At 41.8% G+C, this 24,829-nt stretch overlaps 3 protein-coding genes across 4 annotated transcripts; all 3 read left to right on the top strand.

The window, feature by feature from the left end:
* Positions 1-273: 273 nt before the first annotated feature.
* tmem106a (transmembrane protein 106A) lies at positions 274-4,982 on the top strand. Of its 2 annotated transcripts, none has more exons than XM_077502578.1 (8): positions 274-500; positions 1,341-1,517; positions 1,597-1,660; positions 1,732-1,885; positions 3,787-3,927; positions 3,999-4,042; positions 4,111-4,164; positions 4,249-4,982. In XM_077502578.1, exons 2-8 carry the CDS (start codon positions 1,361-1,363, stop codon positions 4,355-4,357), a joined length of 723 nt encoding a protein of 240 aa, XP_077358704.1. In that variant the 5' UTR covers positions 274-500; positions 1,341-1,360; the 3' UTR covers positions 4,358-4,982. The 2 variants fall into 2 exon arrangements, with proteins under 2 accessions (XP_077358704.1, XP_077358705.1); XM_077502579.1 differs by lacking the exon at positions 274-500 and adding an exon at positions 908-1,163.
* Positions 4,983-5,383: 401 nt separating this feature from the next.
* On the top strand, positions 5,384-15,038 carry arl4d (ADP-ribosylation factor-like 4D). Its single transcript, XM_077503394.1, has 3 exons — positions 5,384-5,698; positions 11,148-11,371; positions 13,067-15,038. Exon 3 carries the CDS (start codon positions 13,141-13,143, stop codon positions 13,744-13,746), a length of 606 nt encoding a protein of 201 aa, XP_077359520.1. The 5' UTR covers positions 5,384-5,698; positions 11,148-11,371; positions 13,067-13,140; the 3' UTR covers positions 13,747-15,038.
* On the top strand, positions 6,768-9,207 carry LOC144005288 (E3 ubiquitin-protein ligase TRIM35-like). Its single transcript, XM_077503389.1, has one exon. It carries the CDS (start codon positions 7,703-7,705, stop codon positions 9,119-9,121), a length of 1,419 nt encoding a protein of 472 aa, XP_077359515.1. The 5' UTR covers positions 6,768-7,702; the 3' UTR covers positions 9,122-9,207.
* Positions 15,039-24,829: the final 9,791 nt, after the last annotated feature.

Here is a 24,829-nt window from a genome sequence, read left to right as displayed (position 1 = left end):
AAGTCTATTTAGAGGTTTTATGCAGGATTAAGGAGGCATTTTCATGTGTTAATGACGTTGTGAATTGTATGGATCTACGAGTGGTCAAATTTAGGCAAATTGCAAATACTGTACTGTGCATGTACATTAAAAATTGTTAAATATTACTTAATTTCTGATCGCAGCACATAAGGAGTTTTAAGGAAGCCAACTGTATGGAGTAAATTAGAAAAAATGTTTTCGTTAGTGGGAGAGGTGTAGTACATATTCTTCGCCGCTGTGGGGCAGTATAGATGACCCGTCACCTGAAGAAGGCGGAAGTGTTCCTCCCACGTTTACTTTGTTTTCAGCAAAAAATGAGACGGTCGGACACGAAGACGAAGGACAAGAAATGAGAGTTTAAACAACGGAGAAGGGTAATATATATTATTTTTTTTTTCCCCGAAGTTGCAGAACGCCAGGTAGTTTTGAATCTCATAGGATGACAGCTGCAGTTTGAAACGAAAGACTGCTGTTTTAAGGTGAGTAGTTTGACGCCCAGAAAACGCATTTCATACCAAATAAACTTTAAAAGGAGAGTACAAATGTCACAAAGGTTCGCGCCGAGCCCCTCGTAAATGTCGTTTGAAGCGTTGCAAGTTGTCGTAACATTTTTGATTGACAGGTGGAAGTGGTAAAAATAAATAAATAAATAATACAGCCAAGTCATGTAAATAAATGTACACTTCAGTATTAGTATTAAGAAATTTAAAGTTAAAAGACTTGTATACAAGTACGTATGGTATACTAAAATAATTTTTAATAATGCAAAATCACGTGCGCAAAGCTGCGAACATTTAACTTAATTACATATATACGTGGTGAGGTGACGTCAGGATAGACGCGAAACAAATGATTACAATTTACTACGAATCATTTTTATTCCGTCGTTAACGCAACCGCCAATGTTGTATTTAGACATAACGTGCTCAAATAAATTAACAAACAATCGTGTCACGCAAGCTAGAGCGGGCAATGGCGGAGCGATATCGAATTTTAAGCGACGTGGTTGTTTTGCCACCTAATAAAAGTAGTTCTCACCACTCGGAACCAAGTGCCATTCGTTTTTTCCTCTTTGAATGTACAGTAATAGAGCATATTTTTCGTAGCAGCATGATTATCATCTTACTTGAACGGAAATGAAGGTAAAAAATCAGTAGTTTAATGTGTCATCACTTTGGAGTGGACTATGTTATGTCACAAATGTGCTTTTATTGGTCCTTTATGACTAACTGTGTGGCTGCACAGTACAAGAGTGCGCATAACCTCACTGTGCACTGTACAAGCTGTATTCAAATAACTATTTTGGTTTGTTTTTGAAGCGCCGACCCAGCCAAGGGTCATGGTTGCGAACGAGCGAATGAACGCAAGCGGGGAGTCCAGTCCGGATGGGGAAACCAGGTCGGAGACGGTGAAGACTATTAAACATTTCCCACGTTACGGCTCAATCGTGGGCGATACCTGCCCCACCTGTCGCGGCACTGGACGGATTCCGAGAGGTTTGATTAACATTTAAATGGGTCACGATATGGAAATTTGTGTATAATATATGTGGATGGTCATTGTTTTTGTTTTCAGGCCATGAAGACCAGCTGGTTGCCGTGATACCGTGCAACGATAAAAGACTCAAACCCAGACGCACGTAAGAATATAACAGCACAACATGACTATGATAATATAATTTCGATGGTTGATATTGACGTTCCACTGCAGGAAGCTGTACGTGTGCGTGTCCATGGCGCTGTGTCTCTTCCTCAGCTGTCTCATCCTCTTCTTCCTCTTCCCCCGGAGTGTCACGCTCACGCCCGTGTCCGTGCTGTCCGTCATCGTCTACTTCACGCCGGACGCGGTGCAAATGGAGGTCACGGTGAGCCATGCCCCAAACCGAGATGAAGGAACACAATGGGCTGCTTTAATTAGAGCTGATCAAGGCAGAAAATTCAATTTTGAATCGCTACTGCCATATAATAGCCTTTTTATTTGACCATAATAATTGAAACATCTTCTAATTAGTAAAAATATTTTTGAGCAAACTGTTAGAGCAGCGTTTACTTTAAGCAACTTTGCAAACGTAGACGCTGGCTGCCTTACGCCATTTTGGCTTAAATGAACTAGCTTAGCGAGCATAGTGTTAGTAAGGATGAAGCTACTTGTGTAGTATGATAACGAATTTCGCCCCACTTAGGTGGGTGTGACAATCGGTGGTGCTTTACCTTTCGCAACCGTAGCATTAGTGAGCATAGCATTAGCAAGAATGAAGCAACTACGTACTTTTCAGGCTAGGTTTCGTTGTGTTTTGTCTGGAAAAAAAATATATCTTGTTGATGTTGATTGCTGCCAGAAAAAAATGAACAAATTAATGAAAAATGAACTAGTATAGCGTTAGCAAGCTTAGCATTAGCGAGGATTAAGCTACTAGTATAGCATTAGTGAGGACGAAGTACAAGCGTAGCATTAGCAAGCTTACCATTAGCAAGGATGAAATTACAAGCATTAGCCTTAGCGAGGACTAAGCTACTCGCGTAGCATTAGCGAGCTTAGCATTAATGAGGCTACTACCATAGTATTAGCAAGCTTACCATTAGTGAGGGTGAAGTTACAAGCATAGCATTAGCAAGTTTAGCATTAGTAAGGACAAAGCTACAACAAGAGAGTACACGCAATGCCGATGGATTTAAAACAGGATATGGCTTAGTAAATGTATAAAGATAAAGCACTGTTAACTCATTCAAGCCCAAAAATGTTTAAAAACGTTTTTAATACTTGTAGTACTCCCAACAACGTATTTACACGTTTTTTGTTATTTTTATGAAAGAGCATACAGAAGGCTTTGATGCAGCTTTTGACACGAAGGGGTGGCTTAAAGCAATAGTAGTTATTTAAAAAAATAAATAAATAAATGCCAGCAGGTGGCAGCAGAGTATAAGAGATCAGCCAGGGCCATGTTGCAACAAGCTCTGTTTGACAGCGTTTTCACCAGGAATGTGAACATTGATGAAAGCTAGCTAGATTCTATTGCTAATGGCAGCAAAATGGAAACCAGATACAAATATACTTTTTTCCTGACAAACGAAGAGACTCTAATCTTTCTATTTGTCGGTGACATGTTTTTACAGCAATAGAACACAATGTTCTGTGGGCCTTGCAAAATCTGTCAAAAGGGGGTTTCTTCAATAAAAATGGCTGGGAGTCAATGAGTTCAAGTGCACTCCAATTACCATTTAATTTTTTTTTTTGTCAAATTGGATTCTTCATATGTTGGACTATGAAGCATTTATTTTATTTTTTTTCTGGAAGAGTTGCGATTCATGTTCATTTGGGATTCGGTCGTTGCTGTAAACGAGAATCTTAAGTGTCGTGATGGCCCCGAATCCAAGCGCAAAAAATTATAATACTTAATTTTAAAAAGTATTTATCTAAATAGAAAAAAAAACTGACTAAAAAGAGAGGGAGTATTATAACTTGTATAAAACCAAAATGTAAAATCATGTTCACATTTTTAGATGAAAAACTCATCCAAGAAAGTTCCAGTGGAAGTTTGCCTTGTGCTGTATTGCGTTCACATGACAGACTCCCATAAAAGTGGACACATTTAAAAAGGGTGGGAGGAAGGACAAAGTTCCCTTTTTAAGACATTTCCATGACAATGTGTATTTTTTTTATTCCCCCCTGTGTCTGTTAAGTGATTCTGTATTTGTTTGTGGGCTTGTTTTTGACTTTGTGTGTGTTTTTTTTTTTTGTATCTATTTTTCTCCCCCTGCCCTCCAGAATCTCATCACAGTCATCAACGACAACTTTGTTCCGGTCCAAATCATGGAGCTGGACGTCCAGGGTCTGATATCCCGCGTGGTGGTGGGCAAAACCAAGTTGTCCAACATGTCGGCCATCCCATCGCGCTCGGACAAATCGGTGACTTGAATCGTTTCCCGTCACAATGCGATTCGGGTTTCTTTTTAAACCGTTTTCTTTCACATTGACAGTACACGTATCAAATTGAGCTGCCCGTTACCGATAAAGGCCTCAGGTGAGCAGACAAAAAGATGTTGTGGTCTTACGTGGAAGGCGATGTAAACGCAGTCAAATGTTTTTCAGCAACTACTGCCAGTCCAGCGTCATTAAGATCCACACCTTATTCCTGGAGTTGCAGTAAGTTTCAAGGCCACAGGAGGGCGCTGGTATCACAGCAAATGAACTGCCACCTGTTTTTTGTTTTGTTTTTTTTTGTCCCAGGATGACGATGAACATCTCATACTTGTCCCACACGGAGCAGCTGTCCCTGGAGACTTTTGAGTACATCGACTGCGGCACCAACTCCACCATGCCGCACCCCGTCAGATGAGCTCGCACAAGTACACGTGGGAATGTTTGTGTGAAAGTTAGCTAAAGTTAGGTACGCTCATACCAAAAATAGTAAGGCCGATTTTGATCTTTTTTTTTTTTTTTTTCTGCTCAGAAAATGTTCGTCAACAATCATAAATGTTTAACGTGTTTATTGTTTACGATAGCAAATCCTCATTGGCCACAACCGCAGACTTGGTGATTGTGATGTGAAATGTGACGTTAGCCAATCAGGAGGCTCGCTGAAGCTGCGACCAGATAAGCAAACTTAGCCAAGCTTCTTATACTGCTTCCACTACTTCTTTTTTTTTTTTTTTTTGCATTTTGCAGCACTCTGGATAGGAGAACCCAGGAGATATTGTGTGTTGTAGTTTATAATATCCTGCACACAATACACTATAAGAGCAGTAAGAGGAAACTATTTTTTTTTTTTTCTTGTTGGCCGTCATTTAATTTTCAAAGTGGTTACGTGTATACCTTGCTGTGACCAAAGAAGCGCCTTTGTGACACTTTAATGGGAGACGAATGAGCCATTTTCTTTCAACTGAATTGTTGCACTTTACCATAAGTTCGTAACCAAGTCGATTTAGTGAAGGGAATAATAAAAATCCAGGTTTAAAATGAAATGTCCAGTATTTCGATGACTCATTTGTAATAGGACAGTATTCACAATAATCATCTTGATGCATTCATTCTGTTTTATTCACTGATTAAATATTCCAATATATTTGTCACACTCATGCACTGACATGGAATTGTTTTATTTAAGTTTGTATTATGGATGTGCATATTAATGTAAGTTCCAAAGTCTTGTCTAAAAGTGGGCGTGGTTATACAACTTTGAAGCAATGTGATTGGTCAGAGTGGCAAAAGTGGGTTAAATTAACACACTGTGATTGGTCATTTGGGGGTGGGCGTGGTTATGCAAATTTAAGACACTTCCTGATTGGTGAGACAAAATTGGGTGGAGTTTGAGGCTGTCAAAGTCGCAGATAGCTTTTTTTTTTTTTTTTAAAGCCCTTGGAGTCTTGAGTTGAGAGTTGCACATGAGGCACTAGTATGGACGCGAGACCTTTTCTGTTCCTTTTCATTTTACGTTAGCCACTCATAAAACACAAAAACTCCCATTCAAGTTGAACACTTTGTTGTGCAGAAAAGCTTCACATGACAGCTTGAAAGCATTTTAGGCGACAATCAAGGTTTGCGTGGGACTATAACTCAGCTGAAGGAGCTCGTGGGTGACGTCACTTACTTCCAATGACACACGGACATTTAAGTGTACGTGGCACCAAGGGGGACGTCAGCACATCCGACCATCCGACATCTCGCACTGGGATCAAAAGTAAGTGCCATACACTTTGCAACATCACCACACACTTCCGGACATGTTTTCAAATCACTCATCTCTTCAAGCTTGGCGGGAAAAAAAGAGGTCTTAAAAATGTCTCAGGGAAGCTGAGGCACACTGACAAGAGGAGTTTATTGTCAAGGCAAAAACTCTTCGTTAGGGCTAATGAGGCATCACAGGTGTGTTCAAGTGAAAAGCAGTCATGTGACAGCAGCGCAGGAGAAATGCCAAACTGGCTAAAAGTAGGCATTATGTCAGCGCTTCTCAAATGAGAGTTGGAAATATTTCAAAAGTAGCAGCTATGCTAGTAGCAGGCTGAACTGGATGCCTACGGTAAGAGAGAACGTTCAATTCTTATTTAGGATATCGTGCCTGGTTGACTGGTTGTCTTTACAACGCAAACATTATATATATTTTAAAAAAACATACTGTATATGTAAAGGCTCATAATGTACACATTTGTTTGTTTATTTGTACCTTTTTTTTTCTCGGGTAATCAGTTGGATTTGGGGAAACACTTCCAAACAATTTTTCAAAACAAATAGTAATTTGCTAGATTTGTCATGGTAGAGGAGCAACAACGTTTGTTTAACAGCTGCTGAAAATTAAGAAAATAAAATGTTCAATAAAAACAGTATACCTTGATTTGTAGCATCCAAAATAAGACCATCATTTGGAAGCGTCAACTTTGTGAGATGAAAACATTCTTGTACTGCACGACAGTGCACTGAAGATTCAGTGAAGAGGTACTCCACATTTGTCCTCTTGACAAATTATTGTCTAGTTATTGTAATTGTCATTATTAATCAGTGTTATTGTTGTATAGTTATTGTTGGGAACTGTAATTTTGTAACAGTATTACTAATTTCAAAAAGCAGATTTTACTATGTGCAATGGTCACCAGTAGGTGGCAGAAACTCCATTAAACAAAAATGTACGTGTGCTTTACCTGCTAATAGTTCATTATAATCAAATAGGAGGAATACGTTTTGAATAAATTTGAGATAAGCTTGTTTCAATGCAAAAAAATAGAAAAACGACTCATTTGATTTTTGTTTTAAATAAACGATATTTATATAGATTGAATTCGGTGTAAAACGAATTAGGTCTCAAAAGTTCGATTTCAAAAGAATTCACCTGCAAAAAAAGTATTGACTTAAAAAATATATTCTACTTAAAATTTGTTCAGCGTAACATCATAGGCGCCACGCTGTCGCCATCTCCTGGTCAGTATGAGAAGGGTTGTAACTGACAACTTCCGGGAATCCACCAATCCTTTTTAATTTTTAGTGTTTGTGTTTTAATAAAATAACGAGTCGTTTCGTTATTTTTTTTAAATATTTGTTTTCAAACGTAATATCATGTGACCAAAAGAGACACTGATATTTGAATTAAATATTTATTTTGGTAACAGCTTCTCCGGGTTGGAGCAAACTATTCTGGAGATTTAAGAGGGGTGTGCTGTATTTTATTGTCGAACGATTACGTTTCAAGTCTCAACAAGTGATATATATTTTTTACACATTTTTTTTAACAAGGAATTCATAGAGTTAAAAACAATAATAAATTACTTTGTTACTTTTTTGAAGTGGTGCTGGAATCCAATTAATTTCCGGGTGCTTGAGTTCCCCCCTTTAAGACTTGTGTGTTGACTTTCGTTTTCGTTTTGTTAAGCGAGCCGCTTGTGGAGTTCGTTTGGAGAGTTTTCTCAAGTTTGGACTTTGGGAAACTGCGTTTTTTTTTACTTTTTTTTTTTTTTTTTTCGTTGCAAACTGCACATCGAGCAAGGACGAGATAACCGCGTCGTCTCATCTTCTCCTGCGCCTGTCCGACCTCAGGCTGGGCTGAAACATTCAGCGGCTGAAGCCAGAAAACTTAAAAAAACAAAACAAAAAAACAACTCCAGCAAGCAGGAAGTGCACGTGGGGAATTTCCGTAAGTCGTGACTCACTACGGAGTTAAAAGTTTGTCACCTGAGACGGAGTCTTCTCAAGGACCATGGCAAGCCGAGTTGAGGACAATCTCCAGTGTCCGACCTGTTTTGAGATCTTCAAAGATCCGGTCATGCTGCCGTGTAGTCACAGCTTCTGTCGCGCGTGTCTGCAGCAGTGGTGGGAGCAGAAAATGGCTCCATCTTGTCCTGTCTGTAGGAAAAGGTGCAGATCGATGGATGTACCTTCAAACCTGGCACTGAAAAATGTGTGTGAGGCATTTTCAGAAGCCACTGCTAAGTCGGGGGACCACTGCAAGTTGCACAAGGAAAAACTGGAACTCTTCTGTTTGGACCACCAGGAGTCTGTATGCATCGACTGCAGAGGTGAAGAAACCCACGCGGGCCACAAGTTTCGACCCATCCATGAAATTGTGGACGATCACAGGGAGGAACTCCAGAAAGCCTTGCGTGACATGAAAGCAGAACTGGAAGAATATAATCGGATTCGAGACAACTGGAAAGAACAAGCGGAGTACATTAAAATCCAGAGGGACCAAGTTGAACGCAAGATCAGGAAGGATTTTGAGGTTCTTCGTCACTTTCTGGAGGTCGAGGAGGCGGCCATGATGTCTGCCGTGAGGGAGGAAGAGCAGAAGAAGAGTCGGATTCTGAAGGAGAAGATTAAGGCTCTCAAAAAAGACATGGCCGCTCTCTCCGACGTGATCCGAAGCACAGAGGAGCAGCTAACATTTAAGCAGACTTCCTCACTGGAGAAGGACTTCGTGAAGAACTACAAAACCGCATTAACCAGAATCCAAGAGCTGCCCAAAAAGCCCAAGCCGATCCGGGGAGCTCTTCTGGACGAAGCCAAACACGTGGGCAACCTCAAGTTCTCCGTGTGGGAACGAATGAAGGAGACGGTCTCCTACAGTCCCGTCATTCTGAACCCAAACACGGCCAGCCCAGCACTCAGTCTGTCCGAAGATCTGACCTGTGTGAGTTTCCGAGGAGCCGAACAACGTCCAAACAATCCAGAAAGGTTGTACTGGAACGGCGTGCTGGGTTCCGCTTTGGACTCGGGAACGAACATCTGGGATGTCGAGGTGGGAGACAACATGGACTGGGAACTGGGGGTGGTGTGGGAGGACCCCAGTTTTCTGGACAGCACGCTCAAATGTACCATCGGGCTTTGCGATGAATACACAATGTTTCGGCAAACGTTTCTAACCTGCACCCTCCAGCCGTTTGGATCTCCGACGATGCCGGTGAGACTGCAGAAGATCCGAGTTCACGTGGACACCAACGAAAGATCCATTTCCTTCTCTGATTCGCTTACAAACACGGAATTATGCAAGGAGAGCAACGTTGACAATTGGCCAAATTTGTCTGGTGAGATGAAAATGTGTCCTTACTTTTACACGACCGCTGAAAGTCCGCTGAAAATAATTCCACTTAGACCTCGTGTTACAAATTTAAGTCAGTGACGATGGTGCTGGTTTTTCCCCCATATTTTACATAGTGATACACTGTAACACAGTTGTGTTGTGACATTAAAACTATATAGAATTAATCTTGTTTGAGATATTTTACGTAAATTGGCTAGTTCAATAAATGTCATTCAGTACTAGCCACTAGGTGTCATTGTTTGCCCATATTATCGAAAGTTACTTTCGTTGTCACTACGGACGCTGTCGTGACAAGGGGAATTCCGTGCTGGTTACAGCACCGCCACCTGGCGGTCGGGAGGGACGAAATATAAATTGATTTTGCATGAAAAATGTTTCATTTATGTGTGTAGCGTCGTGAAAAATATTTGCCCCTTTACAAATTCTTATTTTTTTTTGTTTAGCTTCGCCATTTTAAGAGAAACAAACAAATGTAATGATCAAAGAAAACTAAGACTTTTTAAATGATTTTATTTAATAAGGGAAAATATACACAAAGCTATTTGCCCCCGTTAAAAATAATAGCTATAACACGGTGTTCTATTTCACCTGACCACACCCAAGCCTGATTACACAAACCTGTTCAATCAAGAAGTTAGCTCATTAGAACTGCACGCCTCCCTTGCCTCACTTAAGGTCAGTTCATGACTCAGCAATAAGGAAGTACAGTGCATAATAATGCTTCTAAATTTAGACGCATCGCAACCCTAAAGTTTTGAAGCTCGCTTTCCATCCCTTTGTGAAGTTGCTGGCTTCGAAAAAAATTTTGTGGCTTGAATTCCTGTTCACTTGTTGTACTATTTGTCAAGCTAGTAGAAGAGATTTCCTATCTAGACCCAGCAAAAAGCTGCTTGTTTTGTTCGCGTCCGCACACAATCCTGTATTAGGCTATACTGCCGACTAGTGGACAAAGGCTATAACATAATTACAATGTACTTATTTTTTTGTTTTTTTGTTTGCCTGAAGACTTATGTCCTTTTTCCCGCCACTCTTATGAGCTGAGGTTGCAGTGTTCCACCCTGTTAGGTAGACAAACTTAAGAAGGTTGAACATATATTAGAAAATGTGAAGAAATTTATCTAAAATGGGCATATAAATTGTGATATACACTGATTCAAATGCTATTTATTTCAACTATACTGTATTTATATAGCACTTTCCAGAACAAATTACATAAAAAAAATTAAAAAAAAAATTTAAAAAAAAATTCTCCATTCCTACATTCACTTTGTTGTTTAAAGCGGTTACAGATGAAAAAAAAAAAGGAGCAAATCAAAGCCTCCTTTCAACTGTGGATCAGATATGTCATAATCACAGCATGCATGTATGATGTCACAAAAAGTGCATTGAAAAGTCACCAAATAGCTAAGAATGAACAACCCAAGTGTGACGTGGTTATTTTGCAATAGGGTGGACAGCACATTCAATATTTTAAATAAAACATATGAAATGCATCAGAAAGTACAAATTAATATTGTACATCGCCTTACTGCTTATTAAGAACTACAAATATCAAAATTTAGTAAACAAGTTTCACAAACACACAAAAGAAAATTGTCCTACTTAAAACATTATAAAAGCTAGTACTTGTAAATTAGGTCTTTTCTATTATGTGAGCGCCCTCTATCTGCCTCCTTTCATTGCATTTTAAATAAATAAATACATAAACAAACAAATAATAAACCAAAATACTTTATTTATTTTTTAATTATTATTGAAAGTATGACTTTATGGGTAAGACGATCACTGTACAAAGTCAGGCTTCAAGTTCATCTTGTTGTGTGCTATGGTCACCACTAGATGTCGCCAACCATCCATCCAAAAATAATTGCACTTTGTACCTTCGTTATCAAATACCGAGCATGTGAAATAAAAAACATTTGCGACGAAAGATTGTGTAGTTTAAGATTGTAATCAATGACAAACTCGGCAATGTTGTCCCTACAAGGTACATTCAAGTGTCCAAATGACGCATTTAAACGAGATAAATGCACAAAAAAAAAAAAAAAAAAGACGCCACAAGGCGCACATTCGTGAGTACTCTGATTGGCCGTGACGTCACCAGGGCTCTCGAGTGTAGCGTGTTCGTGGCGACTGTGGCCGACAAGTGAGCGCCTCAGCGCTGCTGGTGGAACCACCGCGGAGGAGGGAAAACCAGGGGGTGTTTTGATGACAAAGTGCACCATGGATGCGTTTCAAGACATTTTTTGCCTTTCTCCACGTTAACAAGTCACACTTCTGACCAGCGACGCGTTCATGGGTTTGAAGAACAGCGAGACCTCGTTCAAGGTACGTACTGCACTCTTGATTTCTTTGCATTAATGTAGTTGTAAACACGATATACATGCATTCAAACACAAAGAGACGTTTACCTGCGCGTGTGCAGAATGCAGTTTTTGCAGTGTAGTTTTTAAATAAATGAGTGTAGATATATTTTGATGGGAATCAGGATGTCAACAACCGGATTAAAGCATCATCGCCATCTGCATGCATGGTTGCATTCAATCCAGTGCAGCACTGAAATGAACGCGTGAGTTTGAACAGCCTTTTTAAGAGGATTATAGCTTCAGTAAATGAGACATGAACGCCTCAATTAACTTGCTTTTGTCTCCCATGCAGTGTTTCCCATCCTCATTTGAACCAAAGTAGTTTATATTTTGGCATAACACTTAATTCATGTAACTAAAATGTTACACAAAGTATCTTCTGACAAAATGTGGAAGTGAAGAAATTGGATGTAGCAAAAAAAAAACAAATCCGATTCACACGTGACTGGATATCGATGTTAGCCACATGTTGCTAGCTTCTGCTACTTTAACTCATTCACTGCCATTGACGGAAAAAGACGTCAATGATGCATTTTTTTTTGCTGAGCTGGCAGTGAATGTGTTAATTAGGCTAAACCTAGTTCTTCCACATTGATCAAGTGCAATCCTCGCATCTTCAAAGTCACTACTCTTCAGAAAAAATAAAAAAATAAAAAATTAAGAGTCATACCAGTGGCAGCGGGAACACAACTGACCCCCGGCGATGAATACGTTTTAGCGCTTATCGCTAACATGTCATACTGAAATCATATTTGATCACTAATTAAGGATGTAGGAAAAAAAAAAATGACATTGTGCAATGCGGCACCTGTTCCAAGCATTAGCGGCTAGTAGTTAGCATCTAGCCGCTTAGCTAGTGCCCCATACAGGCTGGCAGGATCTATCGGACAGTTTTTAAAAAGCAGTTTAGTGCCTTGAACAATTTTTTAACAAACCAGGTTTACTCAAATGTGCTTTTTTTAGTCGGTAAAATTGCTGCTGCAGTTCTGATGTCACTTAGGGGAAACAAAGTTGATAATCTAAAAAATGAAAACCAACATTTCGGTTGTTATTAACTAATTCACTCGCCGCCATTTTCACAGAAGCAATCCCGTTCGCTCCCGGCTGTTTTACTGGATTCATCAGGAAAAAAATGTACGTTTCTATCTGTTTCCGTTTTGCAGCAATTAGCATTAGAAGAGAGCTAAGTTTCATCAGTTTTCACAAATCTATTTAAAATTGTGAGTAAGTTAGCTTTTTTCCTACATGGCCCTGGTTGATCTCCTTTGCTCTGCTGCCACCTGCTGGCCGTTTGTGTAATAACTACCATTTCTGCAACCATTCTTTGCAGTTGAGAGGATGCATCAAAGCCTTCTGTATGCTTTAGCATAAAAAAAACAAAACAAAAAAACGTATAAATACGTCTTTGGGACACTTAAGACATTAAAAAAAAAGAAGGTATTTACACGTTATTGGGAGCAAATGAGTTAAGTGAATGCCATTTTCTCTTTGTGAATTCATATTTTTTCTGTAACTAATCAGAATTATTATATTTTAATACTTGATTAGTGATCATTTTTGGACTAATTTGAGATCTAGATGGGAATTCACTGTCATATTTGTTGAAAGTGTTTATTGATGGACCTTGTAAGCACTTTGCATTCTTTGTTTTGATAAGGTGCGCGATCCCGCCTGACATGCAGACCTTGTAAAAGCTCCGGAGGATCAAAGCAGGCATCCTCACGTGGAATCATGGGTAACCACCTGAGTGACTTGGCGCCCCCCAGCTCCTTCCTGCCCGGCTTCAAGTGCATGCATGTCGTCGTGATCGGCCTGGACTCCGCCGGCAAGACCTCTCTGCTCTACCGGCTCAAGCTGAAGGAGTTTGTGGAGACTATCCCCACCAAAGGCTTCAACACGGAGAAGGTGAAGGTGACGGTGGGCGGCTCGCGGGCCGTCACCTTCCACGTGTGGGACGTGGGCGGCCAGGAGAAGCTGCGGCCGCTGTGGAAGTCGTACACGCGGCGCACCGACGGGCTGGTGTTCGTGGTGGACGCCTCCGAAGCCGAGCGCATGGAGGAGGCCAAGGTGGAGCTCCACAAGATCAGCCGCAGCTCGGAGAACCAGGGCGTGCCCGTGCTGATCCTGGCCAACAAGCAGGACCTGGACACGGCGCTGCCCGTGAGCCAGGTGGAGAAGCTGCTGGCCGTGCAGGAGCTGAGCGCCGGGACGCTGCGCCACGTGCACAGCTGCAGCGCCGTGGACGGCCGCGGCGTGCAGCAGGGCCTGGAGAAACTCTACGACATGATCCTCAGGAGGAGGAAGATGGTCAAGCACAGCAGGCGCAGGAAGAGATGAAGAGGATGGATGAGGAAGAACGGGATTTTTGTCCGGTGGCAGCAAAAAGCACAGTTCCGGTAGAAGATGAATTACAGTAATAGGGACCGGATCCTGCTGCAAATAGTGGAAAAAAACAAAAGTAGTAATTGACGTCACCCTGTATTATTTGGGCGGGTACTTCTATTTGTAGTTTAAACTAATGCTTCTCAAACTTTTTACGTCACTTAAAAACACTTAAATCTCCAAGTACCACGTACATCTTTAATACCATTAGTCTTCCCTAGCTACCATTAAACCAGTAATGTTTTACAAAACTAGTAATGCTCACTTTGTGATTTGATACAAAAAAAAAATCGGCCCTGGCGTTTTGACTTATACCCACTGACCCGATTTCAAATAGTCCCTCTAAATTGTGGGCCAGTCTCCTGGGGTAAAATGGAGGAAAATAATAACTGAAAAGTACTGAGTCGGCCCCCCAAAAAACGCCGGCCCACCGGGCGTCTCCCCCTCTATGCCAGATGGCGAGTCAGCCCTGCTGATAACAATTGAAGTCGTTTTTTAATATTGTGGTTAACCTTGCGAAGAAAAGCAGTGTTGCCAACTTGTTTTTGTTGCTAAAACATGGCGACTTTCCAAAGCCTCTTGGCAACTTTTTTTTTTTTTTTTAAGTCAAAAGTAACTAGTGACAGATCTAGCAACTTTTTTTATGGTGTTCTTTAGGTATGTTTTTTTTTTTTTTTGACTCACTTTTTTGCCTCTACCACGACATTATTCCTCTACAACAGCGTCCATTACTATGACATGCGTATCATTAGGCGACTAGCAACTTTTAGGACAGTCAAAACATACTTTCCATACTGGGGGGAGTTGGCATCAATCACTGCATGAACGCACGTTTGTATTCACCTGGCAGGATGATGATTGAGGACATGGAATAAATGCCAAACGTGTTATTTAGAATCCAAACCAACCCATTTCTGAACCGCAATAAATAAGTGATAAGCTAACTTAAAAAATAAAAAAAAAATAAAAAACTCACCTCTTTTGATAACCTCTGGAATATTTTCTGATCTTGCCTTGTGACATTTTTATAGACCTCACCAATCGATCCATGGAGAAACTGATTAGATGAGTTTTTAACTACCCCCAATGCATTCCTTGCTGTGTTTCTTCCGCGATGTACTAAAGCTTGTTTAAAACGTTTCACCCTTCGTGGTCACGCGATCGGAAAGCCACGATGAAGAGCCTATAGAAAATTGTATGTTTTTGTAACATTGGTGAATGAATAAATTCGAGCACCACACTTCAAACATTGTCGTCTTTTGTGAAAAGTGACTTGCGGGCATTTGGGAAACGATCCCGAGCCCAGTCAGCCATTTTAGGACCCAAAAAGTGTTCATATCCAGGATGGATTGTTAGCATGCCGCTTTAACAGTGGGCCAGTTTTGTTCTGTAAGTGCATCAGCACATGTGAAAGTCGATCCTATAATCAATACGGCAACCTTTGAGCACCATCCAACACAGCTCGAATAACAGTCACGACTTTCTTTGCTTTTTCAGGCATGCAATCATAGAGCCTGTTTACATATATTTGTAGTAAAGACTTAAAATCCACTTGCTTTGCCACAAATCCTACAAAAAGTTGTCATTATGCAACCGAAGCCTAATCGCGTATTGTGTGTTTGTCTTGACTTTGGATTCGTCCTTTCGGAATTTTGCATTCGGACATGCATGACCTCCACGTCCAAGGTAACTGCACCTGCAAAGCTCATTAAAAACCCCAAAAGTTTCTCAAGGATGTCTTTAGCGCAATCGTCTCCGCACAGCAGCTGGCCTGCCGACTTCATTAGCATTGTAATGTAGCAGCAGCAGACCAGAGACGACTGCGGAGGTGTCAATCAGCCCAGAACACACACTGCGCGACTCTTGACTTCTTTCGAGGAAGTCTTAATGTACAATTCTCATTTAGTGGCCTATCTTCGAACGTGAACGGGATCTGGTGCCATTTTCACAGAAGCAGTCCCGTTCGCTCCCGGCTGTTTTACTGGATTTTGACTGATTTTGCAAGGCCCACAGAATATTGTGTTCTATTGCTATAAACGTATGGAACCGATCAAAAGAAAGATTAAAGTCTCTTCTTTCATCAGGGAAAAAAAAGTATGTTTCTATCTGTTTCCGTTTTGCAGCAATTAGCATTAGAAGAGCGCTAAGTTTCATCAGTTTTTACAAATCTATTCAAAATTGTAAGTAATTTAGCTTTTTTTTTCGACATGGCTCTGGTTGATCTCCTTTGCTCTGCTGCCACCTGCTGGCCGTTTGTGTAATAACTACCATTTCTGCATCAAAGCCGTCTGTATGCTCTAGCATGAAAAAACAAAAACAAAAAACGTATAAAGACGTCTTTGGGACACAAAGATAAAAAACAACGTATTTACACGTTATTGGGAGCTAATGAGTTAACGTGCTTTTAGACAGACTAGTGACCAGTCCAGGGTGTACCCGCCTCTCGGCTAAAGTCACCTGGGATAGTCTCCAGCTTATATGATAAAGAGGACACTTACTAAAGAAAATAGATGGATGCGGTGTAACCTACAGACAGTTGCTGTACCAACCTCACGCTGAGGATGTGACTGACTGACTTCCCGCATTGCAATCACAGTTCACTCCCCTGTGGAGGGAAACTGAAGGGGAGCTGCGTGATCATTGTCTCCTTTGCGCAGTCTTTGCCTCGTTTTGCATATTTTATTTTTCAGGCTCCCGTTGTTTCCGACCTCGCTCTCTTGACAAGCTCCACAGCAGGCGGGCAGGGAGGCTGCAGGCCGGTTTAGGTTACAGAAACGTCCCTTGAATATAGGACAAGATGGAGGGAGGCTCATATCTGGGCTTTAAAATGAAATGATGTCAGGTTCTCAGCCAAAAACCTTTTTATAGGCACCACTCATAAAGTCTTGTCTTGTTCATTCACTCTGAAAGTTCAGGATGTCTTCCAAACTACAAAAGTCCTTGGAACATTGTGGTCTGGTTCTCAACCACAAATTTTTACAAGGAGCAAGATACCCGTTGTAAGCCCTTGGACAATATGTGGCCTTAGTTATCTGCCACATTTCAAATACAAAGCTTTGGTTGTAAACAACCTAGACCAGGAGTGAGCAAACTCGATCCTACAGGTTTTGGTTTCCCTTCTCCAACACAGCTGATATATGTTCATTTCATCAGAAAGCTCTGCATAAGCCTGATAACGATCCTGTTGATTGGAATCAGCTTCGTTGGAGTGGGGAAACATCCAAAACCTGCAGGACTCTGGCCCTCGAGGACCAAGTTTGCCCACCAATGACCTAGACACTAGGACAGCTACTAAGTGCAAGGGAAGGGACCATAGTGGAAGTCTTTGAAAAGACACCTTCACCCCAAGAGTTTATATTTCATCAAAAGTGCCCTCGGTTGTAAGAGGAGTGCATTTAAACCTCCACACCATCTTGCACTGATGATGGAGGATGTTGCGAAAAGTACTACAGAGATAATTACGAAGAAACAATCTCTGGAACAACCATGGATCACTGAACCATCTTGACCCCATACTTTTATAAATGTGTATAAAAGATTGCAAAAACACATTTTGTTGTTATCCAGATCAAACCTTTGATTTAACAAGGTGTCCCTTAGGCCCCATTCCGTAAAAAACAGGCCTTGTAGCTTTTGGCGTAATCTTCCTCAAAGTCTACATGATGAAAAACAGACCCCAGCACCTCTTTACGCCCCCAAACCGGCCCGAGACATAATTTTCTATCACCGTGGCAACCTGACTTCATCAGTCCCCGAAGGGTGATGAAAGGGTCAGATTGCTTTTGTGGCAGCATGTCCGATCCGATGGAGGTTTCTGAGGGGGCAGGGAGATTATAAGAGTAGAAGATCAATACTGGAGTCATGGGATCTGTTGACCTTTTGTTTGTATTCACTATCCTTGGTGGGTCACATGATGGTTGTCTCCAATTCCTCAGACGGGGCAGTTTTAGGAGCGGCAGAAGTGTGTGGAAGGTCATCGTTGCCGGACGTAACGGGTCCAAATAGGTTGAAAAGGAACAATGTTTGTGGGGGGGCAGGATTAGTCGCTGCGGCTTTTATCCTCACAGATCGTAAAGCTGCCACTTGGCCTGCATTTAAGAGGCGAGTGCGCCTGATTGAAGGGGGCGAGGGGAGGCGCAGGGAAGGGATTGGGAGGGAAAGCGAAGCTCGACTTTATCAGCAGTCTTTCACCCGGCAGAATGCGGCGGTGACTTTGGCGTGACATCTCCTTCACCTCGAGTGATATATGGCTTCAATTCTGTGTCATTCATCTAAAATACAGGACACGCATTTTTATCCATGTTCATGAGTACAATGCAGACTCCAAAAGCACGTCAGTCATCGCTTGAGGGAAGCACAGGGAAACGGCGTGCGAGGAGCTGAAACATGACTTCATGGATGACCTCATCCTTTGTCCTTGTACTGGGCGGAGGTTGAATCACGTTTCTTACGTACTGATGAAGTGATGCTCCATTAACTTCAAATTTCGAAACATCTGTCTTTGGGTTTTCTTTGGAACGGTTTAATCCTGTTAGGACTGTGTACGCGTGGTTTGTCACCTCAAGTCAATCCAATCCAGACATCTTTGCGGCGCATGCTAGCTCTCAGGACGTACTACAAAACCCGAACCAGGCGAACTGATGTCGAAGGGTCCAAAACGTGGACACTCGCGTGAGCTATTTCTGTTTCAAGTACAGCACTTTGTATACAGCAAGTGCTTTATAAATAAAGTTGAGTTGAAGACATTCTGGCCAACTTGTGCTCTTAGCGAATCAGTGATACTGGACCCAAGTTAACCTTCGTCTTTGCACGTGGCGTTTGTTGACACGGTGTCCTGCCTGGAGGAGCCAGATCCTAACTTAGTAAAAAGTTGGGAACCCAGCTGAGGGGGTTGCTTGGATCTCAGCTGGATGTGGGGACAGCTGCATAAGATGGCCTCAGATTTGTATTCACCTTGTGAAAGGATTGAGAAGAAGAAGATGTCATCTTCCTCAGTTTTCCATCCTGTTCCACAAAACATGTTTTCCAAACAAAAACTGTGACAGCGACTTTTGGCCGCTGAACTGAACAAATTAATTACCTTGGGCAATTTTGTTGAAGAAGTCATTAATAACTGATTAATCACAGCAAGATCCTGTCAGTCTGTTTGCACATCCTGTTTCCCTCATGATGTGTACGACTCAGACGGACATCCATCAGGACTCTTGCACGAGGTTCCGAAGAGGAACCCATGCGGAGAAGATCTGGTATTTGGGGCTCAATTAATCACCGAAATGAGGCCACCATAGTGGCCTTTTTGTTCGCTTCCATCCAAGCTCGGCATTCCATTTTGTTTTGTCCATTTTCATTTTGTTGTATCGGCACTGTTTGTGGTTCCACTTGGGTGGAAACCGGACCAAACTTTTGAAGGGGAGTCAGGGAAAGATGACAAGTCTTGTCCCACAAAAACATCCATAGGAGATAGTGGATTGATCTGGGCTTCTAAACCATGACGAGTGCATGCCGCTAATCTTGTTAGGTACCCCTGTTGGGGCTTTGCCAGTGCCACCAAGGTAGTCTTAACACCCTTCTGGAGGGGAGGTCTGAGGGATGCCAACACTGACGCGTGTAAAGCTTCAGAAAACTTTTACTGGATAACAATAGTGATCTAGAATCTAGATCTTTCTTTTATACCGCTTATCTTGTTCAGGGTCACATAGATTTGGACCATATTCCATTTGACGTTGGTCAAAAGGCAGCCTAGATTGGACGTCAGCCTATCGCAGGGGGTTCAAAAATCACCAAAAAAAGAAATCCTGCGTCAGAAAACTAAAATTGAATTTGAGGGCACTGAGCTAGCACCTACTTGCAGCCATGATTTTAATAACTTTGGGGAAGGAGGAAGGGTGCATGGAGATGCCTGCATTGTGTCCTTGTGGCCTTTATTTTAATCCTCCTTATGTTGCCTCCAATGAGCTGTGGCAAAAACAGCCTCTAGCCCTCTTTCGTCGGGAACTTATTAAACTCAGAGAAGTGTGAAGGTAAAAACTGCCATTCTGTCAAGGTCACACTGCACTTTTAGGCAAATGATGCCGCGTACTTTGAGCATCACAATTACGCCTTTGTTATCCCGCAGCAGGCAAAAATGCATCATTTACTTATCGGGATATAATCTCCTTTCGCCGGCGAGCAAAAGCAATATTTTCTCATCATCGCTGCCAGTCGCTGTCACGAGACAGCAGCTCGCCCGGTGAAGGTGAAGCAGGAAGGGACGGCGCGGGAGGCGCTCGGTTGCCTGGCAGTCGGTCGCTGCTCGGGGCAAACATGACGTGAACTCCCTTGACAGCCTCAGATGCTGCAGTGCAGGAGGAACCTGCAGGAGCAGATATACAATTACAGGTGCAATGACGAGTGGGTTTTCATCACTGTACCGCAACATTGCATGTGTATGGTCAAAAATGGAGGGGATTAAAGAGAGAGATTATTATTCTCTATCATTTTTAGGATTGAAAGCCTAAGAAAAACGGTTTAAACGTTTTGATCACGTTGTGTACAGTTAGGTTAAAGGAATGCAAACAGATTGGATCTTTTGTTTTTAGGGAAAAGTGCTTGCCTTGTCGGCCCGAGGTTTGACGGCTCCCTTCTTTGGTGGAGGTTCTCATGCATGCTAGATCCACCACACCAGCATCGACTGAAACTCAAACAGAATTTATGTTTTGTGGATCTCACTCTGCTACATCTATCCCTTCCTTCATTCCTTCCTTTAGTCTTTCCTCTGGTCTCTTGAGGTCTCCCTAATCTGTTGGAATTTAGATGTTTTCTACGGTTGGTGAAAGATTCTGGCTTTGTAAATGTGGGTGGTATGTGGTTGGTACTGAATTTCACTTTGTCTTTCTTTCCTTTGATCCTTCCTCTGGTTTCCTGACAACTTCATGACCCTGGCAAGACTGACGTATCTGATTAAGGTGAAGGTTCTGGGATTTGTGACAGGTTCACCTTCAGGTGAATTAAAGAGCCCAGCCATGTCGACGAGCCAGAGGCTGAGCTGCACTGTGTTTGTTTACGGGGGAGTCGTGTTGCTAGATTATGCCGGAGTCCACTTCTTGTCCCTTACCCAATATGATTTGTGGGAATTTACCATTACACCCTATAAATAGCAATAATTAGACTTAAGCAGATCTCACTATTTGACAAATACCTCGTTTTTCCTGAGCTAAAACTGTTTCATAAATGTGACGACCAATCATGCGCTGATCCGATTATGATTGAAGCTGTTGTTTGACCCTCGGCATGGCAACATTTAAACACGATTAACGCTAATTAGCCAGGCTGTTTGACCAGAGCTATTTTGGGAATGTTTTCTTCAAGAACCACAGAAATCTTATTCACATGTGGCGGCTTGTACGGTACATACATGTTACATAAGTCAGGAAAGATTTACTTGTACTGTAGTTGAGTATTTTTTTTTTTTTTTTTTTTACATCCAGTGTGTGAAGAGCTGCTGGGCGCCCGAATGTTTCACTTTTTCGCTCAAAACAAACCATGGGGCTCACGTTTTGAGCACAGAAGTAGGTTGCCGCCTCCAATCTGCCCAGTAACACTCATGCAACGTGCATATATGAGTGTGTGTTGGTCGTGTGCAAGCATGCATCAGCGTGTATGTTTGCAGTGAGTGGGCAGAGTGGGAGGAAGAAGAAGAGGAGGAGGAGGAGGAGGAGGAGGAGGAGAAGGCCAGCGCTAAAAGCTTGAACAAAAGCTAAAGATAGCACAGCGCTCGCAGGCACTCAGCTCGCCTCTTGTCAAGGTTGCACAAACTCAACACGAGCGCATCCTGACAGTCTCCACCAACCTCGGTCAAATTATCAACTTATCGGTCCCCTCCAAAAAAACACCTTTGCACCAAAAGGTCAAGTCCAGTTGAAGTTTTGTACAGGAAGATCCTGATAAATTGTGTTTGTGTACATATATAACTTGTGCTACTCGTATTTTGTGCAAGAATCCCACAAAGAAAGAGGAAATTTTCTTTGTGTCTGGGCTACACTATACCTAACTGGTTGGCCTGGTTAGCTAAGCCTAATGTTAGCATGTGTGTTTATTTAGTTATGCTTGGCTGACGATCATCAAATCTTATACAATACATACATTGAACCCTCGCTACTTGTGTCATGTAAGTTAGAGACGAACACCGAATAGTTCTCCCTAAAATGTTTAATATTGCCAATATAACTGTAGTTTAACCTGGAATGTACCCCAAGCTATATAGCTAACGAGCTAGCTAACCATTTTTTTCTTTTTTTTTTAAATCTGTGATACATACAGGTAGATACTCTTGCTTTAGTATTTTTCCCCATGTAGTCCAAGCCGTTCTTTATCCTTAGTTGGGTTGCTTTTGTTGAACCGTTAGCAGCTAATTAGCATGTGTGCATTCTCATATGGACTTAAAGGCAAGTCGAGTCAAAAATTCTTTACAATATTATGTTCTATGTGCCCCTACTATTCTAAACACAATATTCGGATTGATACTGCGTTTGTGGACTATGAATTAAGCAGAAAAATCAACCCGTTTTTATCCATTTCAGCGGGCGGCCATTTTGCCTTGTACTGCCACTTGATGGCGACTGAAAATGACATCATAGCGCCTAAGGATTCAAACATCCATCAAAGTTCACCTGTTTTCTGGGTTTGGTCATGTGACATTTGTAATTTGAATCCTTGGGCACTGTGATATAATTTTCAGTTGCCAGCATGTGCTCGTACGAAGCAAAATGGTTTATAAATGGTATATAAATTGGTTTATATACTGTAGCATTTTTCTAAATATGCAAAAGAACAAATAATTTCTCTTCATAACATTATGTGGCCCTTGCGTCCTTCTGATTTTCTGTATGTGGCCCTCAAATGATAAAGTTTGGACACCCCTGCTTTAACGTGTCAAAGTTAAAATACACTATGCCTGAAAAAAACAGAAAAACGAAAACTGTGGGTGGCTTGAAGTCTTTCCTGGGGTTTGTCATTTGAGTGAATCAATATCACGTTACTGCTTTGTTTGGTTTGAAATGCGTTTTAAGCCAGTGTGGGTCCGACAAAGAGGCGACTGATAGTGAGGCGCGAACTCGAGTATTGACAACGAAACTGTTGCGAGAACAAACGTTTGTTGTAAAGGGGACGGTGTAATCTCCGTTCCCAGATTGTGACTTCTTATCAGGGATTGTCTTAGCATCCTATATTGTGAAGGAGAGCTGATTGTTGAAAAGGAGAAGTAACACACAGTCTTAAAGCGCACAAGTTTTCGGCTAGCCAATGGAGCACAGGAGACTCTAAAGTAACCAAGACCCGGCATGGGAGTAGACATCTGCCCCACCTCCCCCCCCAGTTGAACTTGCTCTTTTAGCCTGAAATGTATTTATCTTCACGAGACGTAAGCCTGAAAGGAAAACATCGGGTTCAGTGGGGTCAACGTGCTTTCTGAACTGTGGGGTGAATGTGAACGACCACCCAAGGAGAGGCAATCAAAAACGATCAGCTCGGGCTGGATGATTTTTAGGTCACAAAAAATTTGATTCAAATTGACACTTTCGCTGATGATCTCCTTTTTCTATTAGCATTAGCACACCTCTTATTGTTCCTCCCCTTAACTCTTTGACCGCCAAAAACGTTTAATAACGATCAATAAAATCACGACGTATGTTGCCATAAACGTTAAATAACGTCAACAATTTATTTTATTTAGTTATTTTTTCTCAGCGCAAGGTCTAAGTGCAGCGCTGCCTGGTCAATGGGTTGTGGAATCTAAAACACTCTAAACTATGGCCAGCAGATGGAAGCATTGTATCTCTTTTCGTCAATGATCAACGCCTCTGTCATATCAAAGTTTTTCTTTGATAACGTGTGGCAGTAAAAGAGTTAATGAAGCAGCTTAGCGCTGAATGTATCTGATTGTGTGGGTCACACAGATGGTTGCATCCATCACCTCGTGGAGAAAAGTCCATTGTGGAAGCTCAAGACGAATCACCGACTCTTACAAAAGCCCGTGGGTGAAAGCGGCCCACACTGATTGAGATGGCTTCTTTCTGCTATATATATATTTATAAAAAAAAAAAAAAAGATGCTTAAAAGGGTGCTCGAAGGCAACACGTGCACGCTCCATTGTCATGCACCATCTGGAGAAGTCATCCAGAATGTACTAAGAGAACCTAATAAACACTCCTTGGCACACTAAGGGCTAAATTTCCATGAAAGCGGAAAGTAGTGAAGTTACAGTTATTGCTGCGTTGATGTCAAGACTTTGCAGTTTGTTCTGTTTCATGCGTTTTAAAGGCAGCTTTAACGTTCGACTGACGTCGAGATGAATGCGTGTTAGATAAATGGGCTCCATCCATTCACGTGTTGGTAAAAGCACCATTCTTTCCGCTTTGTGGATTATGAGATTGCTCTAAATTCAGACGTTTTCGGTACCGTTTGCGCTCGTCACCCTTCCAGTTTCTATATTGCTAATTCTCTATTACGAACTCAAGAAATGGTGGCTCACATTTGGTGGAACTCCCCCCCACATGTCACCGCGAGCTGATTTGCAGACGGACTCAGGTGGTCCCGATCCAATTAAGCGGCGTGGATGTGGAATGAGGAGGGAAACTGTCACTAAAAAAAGCGACTAAATCAATGCTTAGTCTTATCCTCAGCCACAAGGGACACTGAATGTCATTAACCCCCGCACCTATAATTTATCAGTAATTCATTTTTATCCTACTTTACTGGAGTGTTTTTACAATTTAGGAGACCATTACGAGATCTCACTGACTTTATTGTGATGCTAAAGCATGTGATGTTGCCCCATCTGATGTCAGCGGAATGAAATTATAACATCCGATTCGACATGTTGTCCATTTGCTGACTGCTCGCTCAGTTGTTGTTGTTGCCATGGCGCTGGTCCGCATCGCCTCACATTTCCATGGAAACACAAAAAATGATGACTGGCGTGGTTATTTGAGTGAAGTGGCCTCATTTACACAGCAGTTGTTTATCAAATCTCAATTAAAAAAAACAACTGTAGAGAAAATAG

Source organism: Festucalex cinctus, chromosome 17 (genome assembly GCF_051991245.1).
Source record: "Festucalex cinctus isolate MCC-2025b chromosome 17, RoL_Fcin_1.0, whole genome shotgun sequence".
Taxonomy (NCBI): Eukaryota; Metazoa; Chordata; class Actinopteri; order Syngnathiformes; family Syngnathidae; genus Festucalex; species Festucalex cinctus.
The sequence above is the reverse complement of the archived record's forward strand: the minus strand, read 5'-3'. Positions and strand labels throughout refer to the sequence as shown.